This window comes from Protopterus annectens, chromosome 11.part0, assembly GCF_019279795.1.
Source record: "Protopterus annectens isolate FY-2018-M chromosome 11.part0, PAN1.0, whole genome shotgun sequence".
Taxonomy (NCBI): Eukaryota; Metazoa; Chordata; order Ceratodontiformes; family Protopteridae; genus Protopterus; species Protopterus annectens.
In genome coordinates this window covers 830,657,651-830,671,355 of record NC_056745.1, presented here as the reverse complement: position 1 = coordinate 830,671,355, position 13,705 = coordinate 830,657,651, and the positions used below count along the sequence as shown (strand labels likewise).

At 37.3% G+C, this 13,705-nt stretch overlaps 1 protein-coding gene across 2 annotated transcripts in view; it reads left to right on the top strand.

The window, feature by feature from the left end:
- DERA (deoxyribose-phosphate aldolase) overlaps nucleotides 1-13,705 on the top strand; it is an 828,148-nt gene that overhangs the window by 465,727 nt on the left and 348,716 nt on the right. For both annotated transcript variants that reach the window (XM_044088239.1, XM_044088240.1), the window contains exon 6: nucleotides 4,690-4,818. In XM_044088239.1, coding sequence (XP_043944174.1) covers nucleotides 4,690-4,818 — 129 coding nt within the window. The remainder of the gene's footprint in view (nucleotides 1-4,689; nucleotides 4,819-13,705) is intronic.

The window sequence follows — 13,705 nt, the reverse complement described above, 5'->3', positions numbered from 1 at the left end:
ATAGTTTGAGGCCAGTAATCCTCTTGGTGAGGTACTTTTGTGGTCTTTCCAGCTGTTGGAAGTGTCTTGTGAGGTACATTTCAAATGGGGCATTGTACTCTATGATGGGAATGATGAGTGACAAGTAGAAGGGCACTATAACCTCTTTATTTCTAGATGTGAACCCTTTAGTAATTAGATGGTCTACATAGAAGGATTTCCTAACTACTTTGGCAATATGATTGTCAAAGGAGAGATTACTATCTACCTGGGTCCCCATATCTCTTATTACCTCTTCTGTATTATGGGGGCTGCCACCTATGTGGTAATTCATGGGTGTTTTCTTTTTCCCAAATGGGATGACTATGCATTTTTTGGCATTTAGCTTGAGACCATGACTTTGGCACCAGGTGTCCGTCTCAGTAAGGCCCTTTTGGAGAATGTAAGTGTCAGATGGAGAGTCAGTTATTGCTCCCAGTTTGCAATCATCGGCGAACTTGGTTAGCCATAGTCCTCCTGTGTTTGCCTGTACTTCTGAGAAGTATATGCAGAACAGTAGGGGTCTCAGGACCGAGCCTTGTGGGACACCACTTGTGACTGGGATTAGAGTCGGACCTGGAGCCCGCTATTCTTACCGTGTGAGTTCTGTCTGTAAGTCAGGTGGCAACGCATCTTGTAACGTAGGGGTTTATGTTCAGGCTGGTGAGTTTTTCTATAATTCCTTAGTGGGGAATGGTGTCAAAAGGCGAGGTCAAGGTAGGCTGTGTTAACCACTTTCCCCTCATCTATGGCCTTGGTGACTGTCTCGAAGAAGTCAATCAGGTTTAGTAGGCATGATCTGCCCTTAATGCCAGACTGGGTTGGGTCAAGTATTTGGAAGTTCCCAATGTCTTTGTTAATGAGTTCCATGATGATGCGCTCCATAGCCTCGCAGACCAGGCTAGTGAGGCTTATGGGGCGATAGTTAAAGGGTTAGTTGTGGACCCTCCTTTGTGGAGCAGAATAACCATTGCTGTGCGTCATTCTATGGGCACATAGCCTGTGGAGAAGCTGAGGTTGAACAGTGTGTTTAGGTGGGGGGGGGGGGTTAGTTCGTTCTGTAGTTCGTGCAAGACGCAGCCTGGGACACCATCTGTCCCCATTGACGCTGTGCTTTTGGCTTTTAAAAGGGCTGTTTTCACCTGTGTGTCTGTGATTTCTGTGACACTACACTTTTCCGGTATTGTTGTGGGCCCTTTTGGGGGTGAGTGGGGGGGGTGAAGTTTGCACTGAATCTATCTGCCAGGATGTTGGCAATATTGGTAGCTTCAGTATATTTTGTGCTATTTTGCACTAGTTCAGATCATATCTGCGAGTTGGCACTTAGATTCTTGACATAGCTAAAGAAGGCTTTGTGGTTATCTTTCGAATCCTTGGCTATTTTTCTTTTGAAGTTAGGCTTGGATGATTTTATGAGGGACCTTAGTTTCTTACTGATACTAATCAGGGATGTCTTTCCTTCTTGGGATTTGCTTTTTTTTCTGAACTAGTTTCCTCCTCCTATTGTATAGCCTGTTTATGGTGGGGGTCCACCAGACTGGTTTCCTTCTCTTAGAGGAGTGAGTTGCTAGGGATGGCACAATCCATGCATCCTTGTAGGTGCTCATAGAGTGCATTTGTAAAGGTTCCTGCATCTTGGACACTGTTATCCTTTAGTGTGGGGGCTGTGAAACTTACCACCTCTGTCTTAAGTAAGGTGAAGTTTGCTATAAAAAAGTTTTTCACTGTGGTTTCCTTTGTTGGGGGTGGTGGTGTGGTGTGGACATCCAGAGTGATTAGTTTATGGTCTGATCTAACCAGTGACGAGTTGACCTCCGGTGCGGAATGCCTGTCGCCCATGTTGGTGATGACCAGGTCCAGTATGTTTTCACCTCTGGTAGGGGAGTTTACCAGCTGATCCAGGGCATTTGAGATGATAAATTCCAGGAAGTGCTGGACCTGGGAGTTTGTACTGGAGTAGTTTTCCCAGTTAACGGTAGGGTAATTGAAATTGCGCAATATCAGGGTGTTCGGTAGGACATTCATGTTTTCCAGTGTCTCCAGAAAGGTGGACTGGTGGTCCTGGGTCATGGAGGGTGATCTGTAGCAGGCCACAGTTTGCATTGCAGATTTGCCCGAAGTTAGTTGCACATGGATGATCTCAGAGGTATCATGCTGCGCCACTAACATGGAGGTGTAGGTATCCTTGATGAATATGGATACACCCCCTTCTTTTGTAGTTCGATCCATGTTCTGTGGACGACATGTGTGGTATGAGTTGTAGCCCGGTAGTGCTGGGGTGCTCTGTGGAGCCTTGAACCAGGTTTCAGTTACTGCACAGATGTCGACGTTCTCCATACTGAGGAGTGCATCGACCGCGTGCATTTTGAGATTTAAACTCCTGGCGTTGAGTAGCATAACCCTCATTTTTTTATTTGTGCTGTTTATGGAGGTGGGTTTGACTTTTGTGCCTTGCCTAAAAAGGCACTATGGGGGCAGCAAGAGCCTTGGCCAGTATTCAAAAGCCTAGGGGTGACAGGTGCAAGCCGTCTTTTGCAAAGCAATGAGGCTTGTGGAGCATGTCGTCCCAGGCTGACAGACACTGGATCCCCTTTGAATGACACAAGAAGCTTAGCCAGTTGTTGAAATTGATCATTTTTTTCTTATACTGCGGTATCATTCTTGGTGAGGGCAGGATGCTACTCAGGGTCAGGGTCATACCCGCCTGGGCTACATGATCAGAGAGGTCTTCCATGTCTCTTTTCATGCAGTCCAAGGAAGTACATCTCATGTCATTCACACCAACATGAACAATGACAGAGTCATATTTGTACTTGCTCTGAAGTGACCTGAGTGTTTGTGTTATATGGTGAATTCTGGCTCCCGACAGGCAGCTAACAGTAACCTTCTCCTTGTCCAGCCTAGTGAGTGGGACGTCAGTGTGCCTGACTATAGAGTCACTTATTACTAGTGTGTTAGATATGTTATTTCACCTTATGGGCTGTGATTGTGCGCCAAACTGATTTTGTGTTTTATGTGTTGTCTAGTTTGTGACGGGAGGTGCAGGTTTTTTGGGTGTCTGCTTTGGAGGTCTCTGATGCTTTTGCAGGTTTTTATTTAGAGCCTCCAAGTATGATTTTGTGTATTTATGTGTATTTTTTGCCAGTGCTGGTTTAGTATGTCTGCGTGAGGCTGGAGGTGTGGTGCAAGTGTTAACCTTCTCCTCATGACTGCCTGTTCCAGTCTTGGGTGGAGAGAGCTTAGCCTCCAATTTAGCTATATAATTGCATCTCTTGCATATGTTAATGTTTTGTGGTAGGAGGAGAGGGTTGTCTGTGTACATGAGGCAGTTGTAACATTACCTCAGGATACCCAGGATCACCAGCTGGACTGGAGAGTATACCTGAAATCGCCCTTTGGTCATGCCTGAATAGTAGGGTGAGCTGCTTAGTCACTTGTTTGGTGAGGGGTGAATAATGAGTCTTGCCCTGCTGGGCAATCAAGTGTCTGGGTATATTAGTGCTTGCTATTAGGTCTGAGCAAGTGCTGGACTGTAGGATATTTTTAAGTGCTTAGGTTGAGAGTTAGACTGCTAAGAGGAGACTTAGTGGAGCCAGGAATAATTTAGCCCTAGCTAACCGGTGCTGCCCGGATGTGCAAAACCTTGCAAACGCATTTTTTACAGCAGGGAAATGAAAGAGAGAGAATTTAGCCCAAAATGGCCTATAACCTACTAACGTCTGGGCTGGAACCACTCCTCCAGGGGCAGTTGGCTGCTCAAAGCTCCCTCTCTCACAGGTGAACAGAGAAACCTCCTTCTGTCCAAGTAAGGTATGGGCAACTCAGAAACTTGTAACATAGCCCTGAATTCAGCACTAGACTAAAAACTGGACTATACTAGCTTAGAAAGGTGGGAAACAAGGACATTTTTTTAAAGATAAGGCAAAAACAGTAAAAAATACACTTAAAACAGCTTTAGATGACTACAAACAATCAGAAAAGGCTTTTAAACAAATTACCAATTAACCAGTAAAAAAATCTTAAAACTGAGCCCTGTTCCTGTAGTCTTCAATCAGGCAAGTTCTAACTGCACACTCCTGCCACTGTGGTGCAGGGGAACCTTCTCCAAAAAAGAAGGCCTGGATTAGTGCTCAAGTTATACAGACAAAGCTAGATTAGGCAGGCCTGAATCTAGTTTATACGACAGCAAACAAGGCACACCAGTTTCAGTAAGAAACAGTTGAAATATGCAGGCAGTATAAGCCTCTAACCAGAAATTCCCAGCTCAGAAGGGCAGAGTCCAGCCTCTCCTCCCACAAGAGTGCAGACCACAAACCTTCTTAATGTAAAATGACAGGCCTGAAGCCCAAGTACTTAAACCAGAACTAATACACTTTTAGAATAACAGACACTGAGCCTTCAATCAGCAGTTCCCAACTTAGAAGGATGTAAGTTACCTGTCCTGCCACAACAGTGCAGACCACAACCCTTCTTAATGTAAAACAACTGGTCTGAAGTGCTTACATATTACGTACTACTTCTTTGTTTTGTTGTGAACATCTATTAGGTCGATCTTTTTGTTAGCATAGAGCACAAACATTTTAAGCTATAGTAGATGCTGATTTTTTTGTTTGTAATCACAAGACCTTTGCATGGTGGAGATGAATAACACTCCGTTTACTTCTTTATTAGCACTGTACCATGAGATTCGTCTCTTCCATGAAGCTTGTGGAGAAGCTCACATGAAAACTATCTTGGGAACAGGAGAGCTGGGATCACTGTCTAATGTCTATAAAGCTAGTCTTGTTGCAATGATGGCAGGTAAATTAATTTTTTATTTTGTTATGTTGCTATGTAAGCATAAGCTTCAAACTGTCTTCAAAATCACAGAGGCTATTAAAACATTTGCCTTAATGTCATTGTCTGGCATTAGATACTACTTGTCACTGATAAGGAACAACTAAATCAAAACATAAAAAAGGCACACAGACAAACCAAATAGTAAATAAAACTGCAAGCAAAACCTAGCCAAGCTAGAGTTTTTGGTGTGTGATACCTTAAACCTCCCATAGTAGAGGCCCATGGGATATATGCAAATGACCCCTTAAGGACATCAAGTGTTTCAGCTAAAAGTCTTCTGTATGTCGGTGACTTTTTCCTTTTTAATTCTTTATGGACAGATTCAGGCCAACAAAGCCAAAGACAACTAGCTGTGGACATGAACATTTTGGCCTTCTTATGACCTTGTCAGCACAGCATAAGTAGACTGTTTGAATATACTTTGGAAACACAGGGTCTTTAAATGAAACTGATGTCCATAACCATTAAGGTGTCTGCAAAATATTCCAACAACTAAATCAAAAAGTAAAAAGGGCACACAGGCAAACCAGTTAGTAAAAACTACAAGAAAAACCTAGCCAAGCTAGAGTTTTCATTGTGTGATAGCTTAAACCTCCTGTAATAGAGGCCCATAGGATATATGGAAATGACCCCTTAAAGACATCAAGTGTTTCAGCTAAATGGCTTCTGAATGTCCAGTACTTTTTCCTTTTTAAGTATTTATGGACAGATTCAGGCCAACAAAGCCAAACACTACTTAGCTGTGGACTTGAACACTTCGGCCTTCTTATGATTTTGTCAGCACAGCATAAGTGGACTGTTTGGCTATAGTCTAGAAACACAGGGTCTTTAAACCCAGCTGATTGGTGAGGAACATAAAAACATCATATACATTTTGCAGCAGGTAAGAACTACACCTAGCCTTCTCTCAGTATTTGCACTTTGTAGCATATATTTGTAAAAAAGTGTATATGAAATACATCTATTAAGATGTGAATCTGCCCACTATTAGACATTTCAAGTTGCTCCACCTGAGTTTCTGAAAGAGCTGTGAATGAGAACAGCTGAGTGCACATACACAAAAAGGTTATGCTGTTTTTAAAGTAATGTCCTGTACTTACATTTTTTTTTCATTATTTTGAAGTGTATTACATGATTTGTTTTTCTTGCCAGATGAATAACAAATACAGAAGATAATTTTACTCATTTACATATGCAAAAAAAGTTTTAAAAAATACTCAACTAATATAGTGGTCTTTTGCCTAGTGCTACTGGGCTTAATTTTAGGAATAGTCAGTCTAGTAGTAAATAATACTTCGTAGCTGCACCTACTGTGGATAGTTTATATGTAGATTATAATTTCCCTGTGTATGCAAGTGGTGTTATTTTACCAGCGTTGGTAGTGATGTATGGTGGCATGTAGCTCCCATGTAAATAGATTTGGCATGTACCTTTGATTTTTTGATTGGATTATTCTGACTGCATTTTCATTTAATTGTTTTTATATGTGATGTGTAAATATTTGAATGATTTTCTTTTGTGTTTGTTAAAGCATTGAAGAAAAATAGTCTCAAAAGCTTTGCTGAAAAAAATTTTTGGTTTTTACATATTTTAATTTTGAAGTTCCTTTGCTGTCTTATCATTCTATTGCTTTATGTTTGAGACTTCTTTGCTGTTCGGTTATCAGTTTCTCTGTATTGGTATTTGTTTTTTCTGATACCATTTAGCATTTTATCATGGGAGAATCGCAGCTGGTAAATCATCCTGTTAGAATGAATGAAAAATTGCGAACATTTCTGAAGGTACAGGAAAATCTGTTTTATTGAATATATTAAACCTATCGTATTAAATATTGGGTCTTTGAGTGAATTGCATGCTACTGCTCTGAATTATATTAGAGAGAGAAAGATGCAGACATACAAATGCTTCAAATGGCAGTATTTAAATTTTGAAGCCTATATAGCCATGAACTTAGTGCCTAGAGGTTTATGAGTAACAAGCATGCCAAATTATGGCAATTCTTATCCCAACCTTTTGAAGAGATGACAAGAACTGAATCTCTAAATCAGGTCTACATGATGCCCATGAATGAAGAAACTTGTGACTGATATTATAGAATTAGTGAAAAGTATTGTCATGTCCAAAGAATTTCAGTCTGTTTCTGAAATATATATGAGTACATTTGACTCTGGTAAAATATGAGAATGACATTATAGACACTAAAAAAGAAAACTTATTAGGGACATGAATGATTTTAAAATTGGCCATATTTTGTCTTGGCCAAAACCTCAAATTAAAGCCAAATTCCAAGCAACAAGAACAGCAGATCGACTTGTCAACAGACACTAGAAAAAGGTTCCTCAATGTACAGTCTTGATGTTTTGAGCCTACAACCTGTAGCAGTGCATGTAGTTAGCTTGCATCATGATGCTGAAGCCTTGGTGGCTTCTGAATGTTCAACGACAACTAGGAAGAATTCATCTGAAGTGGTGCTGGATCCTGGCTTTCAACTGAATGTGTTATTTGCTTGTCCAGATAACTACCTGGTAGCATCACAAAGAATTGCTAATCTTCTATCCCCCCTTACCAATATCCTTGCAACGTCTGGAGAGGGTTATGGATTAAAGCAATTGAACTCCAAGAAAAAGAGGACAGAGTATCGACAGAGGAAACAACTTTGAACACTTTGAGATCTTACAACACCGGAAGTCGGACAGATAATGTGAATAGGTATACACTGTAATAACACCACTATATTACATTCTGCTAACATTATTGATGGGGTTTTGAATTTATCTTCTGCTCTTTTGACTCTGTCTATGTATAGTGTTTTGAAAAAAGGTTTAAATTTTGTGCCATCCACTTGTGGAGACTTAAATGAAACCCTTAAAGAATTACATTTATTCACGAGGGATTTGAACTTGAAAATTCTATTTAATGGGAAGGGTAATATTTCCATTAACAAATGTAAAAGGAAAAGTTGTTTTATACCCATTAGTCATCCCCTAGTATTAGCATTTCAGCTTATGTGTGAGAGAAAGATTTATGACCTTTTTTATAATAAAAATGCTGTTAGGCATTACAATCATAATCAAGCTGAATTTCTAGCCATGAAACAACTATAAAATAACAAAATATATTATTATTAAACATGTTGATAAAGGCAGCGCTATTGTTATTTTTGGATAAGGACAAGTATTTTGAGAGTATGTTACATATGTTAAATCCAGCAATTTTCACAATACAACCAGCAAAAGAATAGCCAGCAGTCTTCACACCAAGAAAAATGTTTTATTCGTTTTCTCTAGCATCTCGGCCAGATAGCCTTCAAGGAGTACAAAACCCAACAACACCACTTTCCATTATATAGTAGTTGCTTAATTGAACAATTAACACAATTAAGTTTATTAATCAATTAAATAATTAATGTATTAAATATTTTGAAATTAAGTTCAGTGTTAAGTCCCCTGGGAATCAGGGTATCAATTTTCAAAATAAAAAGTGCTTCTTTGTACCGTAACTTGTCTTTTATCAAGGACATTTCACCTACATCTACCCCCACATTTTCTAAAATACAACCTTTAAGCAACTTAAAATTGCTGGAATGATGCTTCCTAAAATGTGTAGCTAAAGGATTATCACAGCTAGTTATTTTAATGTTCCTAATATGTTCCTGAAAACATAATTTAAATGTATGCATACTTTCATCTATATAGTATTTGTTACATGGGCAACTCAAAGCATATATAATACCTTCTGTATTGCATGTATAAGACTTATCTGATCTACATTGTTCACCGTTAATGGTATAAAAATTTCTTACTATATAGGTACAAATGGAGCACTTCCCACACTTAAAATTACCTGCCCTTACAGGGTATCTACAAATAGGCTGCATTATAGGCATTTGGAATTTACTATGAACTATCATGCCCGATATGCTGTGGCACTTTCTATGAGAAATTAAGGGTTTATCCTGCAAAATCTTTCCATCTTAGAATCTTTGAATAACATGGGCCAATAATAATAATATAGAGCTTGTATAATTTGTTCACTAAGTATGTCAAAAATAGTTACCAAATATATTTTCTTATTCCCTTTGCCTCTAAACATTTTACTACCACATTTAACCATTTCAGTAAATAATAACGAACTGCCATCCCCCACATTTGATTTCGTCCCTACCATACAGTGAATTTTTATAAATGAGTAGGTTGTGTAATGTAGATGACGATTTCGAGGAAGAGATATAATTTTCAGCTAGAATGTTTATACAAAGGCAGTATAACAATATAGATGTGGAGGATGCCTTAAACAGGACAAGACAAAACTGCTATAAAGGCATTGATTTTAAAAAAAAAGAAGACATTTGGAGAAAGTATAAAATAAAGAATTATCATTCATTTATTATTAACATCATTCCAACAATTTTAAGTTGCTTAAAGGTTGTATTTTATAAAAAGTGGGGGTAGATTTAGGTGAAATGTCAGTGATAAAAGAAAAGTTACAGTATAAAGAAGCAATTTTCATTTTTAAATTTGATACCCTGTGTGACGCTCATGCACTGGCCCAGCAATCAAGGAGCCTCATTCCTCACCACTAACACCAGTGAGGGGCATCCATCTAGGGAAAGGATAATAAATGCACACACACAGTAAAGTACAATTTCCCTTAAGAGCACACATAGATCACAGTCAGTCTGGGGCTGGCTTCTCCCTTTCTCTCCTGGTCCCCAGTAAGACTCCCCACTGGCACAGCTATAGGGTCCAGATCTCAGCCTAGTGGCCAAGCTAAAACCTCCAGCACCCTCTCTGTCCAATCAATGCTTCACGTCCCTGCTGAAGTAACTGACACACACACATGCTTTGAGAGAAGAGTTATATACAACCACACAGACACTCCTGGGGAATGCTGGCACAGGTTCTCCAGCTGTGCCCCTTTTCTGCCCAGCCTAAAAGGTAGTACCAGCTGCTACCACCCACTAATATCAGCTACTCAAAGGCCCTTCTGAAAGGGTGTCCAATTATTACTGTGCAATATTGTTATCCAAATGGTAAGTGAGGCTGAACAGTCAAGGCTTATTAGAGTGACTTGGTACAGCATCACTATATACATGCAATGTACTCTTAGAGCTTAAATTATCTCTACACAAAACAGCTACAGTTGAAAGGTTCAAAATATTTAATAATAAATAATAAAAACACAAGACAATACTTCTTACTACACAGTGCTAGTCACGAGTTCAGAGATCACAGAGAAATACTTAAAATAATACTGGAGAAAAGTTCTGACATCACAGAAAAACAAACTACTCTAATCTTCCTATTCCCTAGCTATATCTATGAGAAAAGACAGTTCTAAATAACTTACTTATAGAGCAAAGCAGTACTGGTGATGTTGGATGTTCTCAAGACAAAATGCTCAGAGCCCTCTGATTCTGTCTCTTTAAATTGATAACACAGAGCTGCTTCACGACATCATTCTTCACACTTCTCTGGTGTTCCCAGGCTAACAGAAGCTACATTTACATTCTTTACACCTGGTCAGAAACCAGAGCAATAAAAGGACATTTATACATGCAAATTCTAGTCATTAACTCTGGTCTTAAAACAGTAGGCAGGATGCCTCCCTCTAGACATATCAGCTTCTAATTTTGACATCAAAGAATTGACTTATTAGCTTTGTTAGAGTAGAGTGCACTGTTGTTACATTTTTGCAGTTCAATATCCAATGCAGTCTTTTCACATATAAGAAAACAAGCCTGTGGTTTACATTAATATGTACAAATGATAGGTGATAGAATTTTGTAGATAATTCTATCTTCACACCCTGATTCCCAGGGGACTTAACACTGAACTTAATTGGAAATATTTAATACATCAATTATTTAATTGATTAATGAACTTAATTGTGTTAATTGTTCAATTAAGAAAGTACTATATATTGGAAAGTGTTGTTGTTAGGTTTTGTACTCCTTGAAGGCTATTTGACATAGGTGTTAGAGAAACGAATAAAGCATTTTTCTTGGTGTGAAGACTGCTGGCTATTCTTTTGTGGTTTGCGTTTTGTTACATATGTTAGCTGATGTAGAAACATTGTGATTGTGGATTTTTTATATGTGCAACATTTGTTTATAAGGTTAAAACACATTTGTATGACCCGCAAGTAAACAATTATATTCATTATGGATGTTTCTAATTCAGTGTTTCCTATAATGTAGGGATTGCCTAAAATGCATAAAAATATTGTTTCTCCTCTGATGAGACCCATTGTCTCAGGATGTGGATGGGTTACACAATTTGTTTCTTTTTTTTTTTTTTTGAAAATGTCCTTAAACCTGCATTAATTTTTGTTAAGAGTTTTATTAAAGATACTAGAGATATACAGATATATACACAACAATCTGAATTATTGAAGCATTTTGGTAATGTAATTTTTTAATGAATTTGTATTAGTGACTTTGGATGTTAACTTATTCATTATCATTGCAAATGAATATGGTATACAAGCAGTCAACAATTATGCGAATTTACTGATAAGTCAGCTCAGCAAATAGAACCGATATGTTTACTGTCGGACTTAGTTCTATGTAACAGTGTATTCCTTTTTGACAGAAAGTTTTATCATCAGATGAAGGGAGTTGCGATGGCTATGCTGGTAGCTAATACCTATGCCAACATTGCACTCTCTATGTGGGAAGAGGAGCATATTTTTGATATAAATGGTGTATATATTAATTGTGAAATTTTATAAAAGTTTTGTTGATAATGTTTTTTTTATCTGGAAGGGTAGTTCAGAACTTTTAGCTGAATTTATTGTATATTTGCACTCGACCACTACAGTTTTCAGTCTGTGTCTTCCACCAACAGTATTCATTTTTTAGAAATAAATATTTTCTTTACGGATGTGAGGATAGGTGCAAAGCTCTATACAAAAGATGTACAAACATTTCATTATTTGCATGGAAATAGCATGCATTCTGGTCATATTTACAATGGTATAGTTCATAGTCAGTTTCTTAGAGGCAGTATTTTAAATACTAAGGATGAGAATTGTCTGACACAGATGGATGAACTGTATTCTGAATTTAATAAAAAGGGGTTATAAAATGGACCTCTTAGATAAAAATTAAAAAGAAGATACTAAGTGAGAGAAGTCATTGAGCTAGACCTTATTTTTCTAATGAACAGTCAAATATACAAATATGCGAAACACCTACTTTTGAATCCAGAATTAGATAAGGTATTACATATAATATGCATATTTTATGTTCCTCTACTACAACTAAGGATGTTATAGGTCAGTAGGTAATTTTGTGTACAAGAAAGAAAGGAATCTAAGACAGCAGTTATGTTTTAAGGATTTTAAGATATAACTTAGTACTAATGTAAGTATAGCAACTAGGGGCATTGTCCCATGTTATGATTGCCAATATTGTAAATATATTGATAAGAACATTGAGTCTATGCATCTAGATAATAAAAAAAAATATTTTCATTGTTTTATGAACTGCAAAACTAAAAATGTTATTTATTTGGCAGCTTGTGAGAATTGCTCTTGTTTTTATGTAGGTCAGACTAACAGAATGTTGAAGGAATGTAGTGCAGAACATCTTTCAGATATACATAGCAACGCTGAAAGTAATGCTTTAGAAAAGCATACTATTGATATGCAAGAGTCCCATAGTTTTACATTTAGAGTGATTAGTGTTGTAAATAAAAATCTTAGAGGGGTGATATAGTTTTAAATACTGAGTTTATTGAGTATAAATGGATCAACTATTTTCAGATTCCCATCCTGGGTTAAATGAGACTGTTAGTATTAAACATGTTTAAAGAAAAAGATGTCAGTACATTTATTAATTAAATTAACCTGTGATTTTTTTGATTGGTTTATTGTGGCTGGATTCACATTTGTTAGTTGTTTTTATCTGTGATGTATAATGTATATAGGTTTACAGTCACATTTTTGAATGGAAGTCACTCGAACTGGGATGGTCGAAAGGCTGTTTTCCATTTCTCATAATGGCAAACCAAAAATGGTCGAGTTCAACTTCAACAAAGTATTAGTTTATGGGTGTGCACACACATCAAAGTATTAGTTTAAGGGTGTGCACACTTACGCAACCAGCATATTGTATGTTTTTTTTTAATATTTTTCCCCTAACAGATTTGTTTGTTTTTTAATTAAATTGTACAGGTTATAGATCACAGTAAAGGTGAGAAAAGTTTTGAAATGATTTATTGTGGTCTCATTTTTTATGTCACAGAAACCTGACATTTTAACAGGGATGTGTAAACTTTTTATATTCACTGTATACAAGTGATATTTTTGAATTTGCTAAAGTATTGAAAAAGAGTAGTCTTGAAAGCTTTGTTGAAATATTTTTTTTGTTTTTTACACAGTTTAGTTTTGAAGTTCGTTTGCTGTTTTATTTCTTTATATTCTGGATGACTTTGTTATGTGGTTATCAGTTTCTCTGTATATGTAACAGATCACTTCTACTCTTTGCTTCAGAACCATTTTATTTGTGTATTTGAGTTTGTTAATTGGGGTGAAACACTGATCACAAGTGACCAATTTTAGTGTGAGCCATTTGTTAATTGGCTGTATTTTATATGAATCAGAAGGGTTTTGTCACTTGTAAGGTCTACTTATCTTTTTTTTAAGAGAAACTTTGCTTCAGTGAATACTGTTTTATTTCTTCGAGATTACTTTAAAGATGATGCCTTTCCCATCAAAGTCCATTGATAAGTATGCTAGTGGTAGATGTATAGTTCCATAGCTGCTCATGTAAGTGTATTTTTTTGGTTCAGATAACATTTTTGAGAGCAATGAGTATTGCAAAAAATGTAACAAAATGACTTTG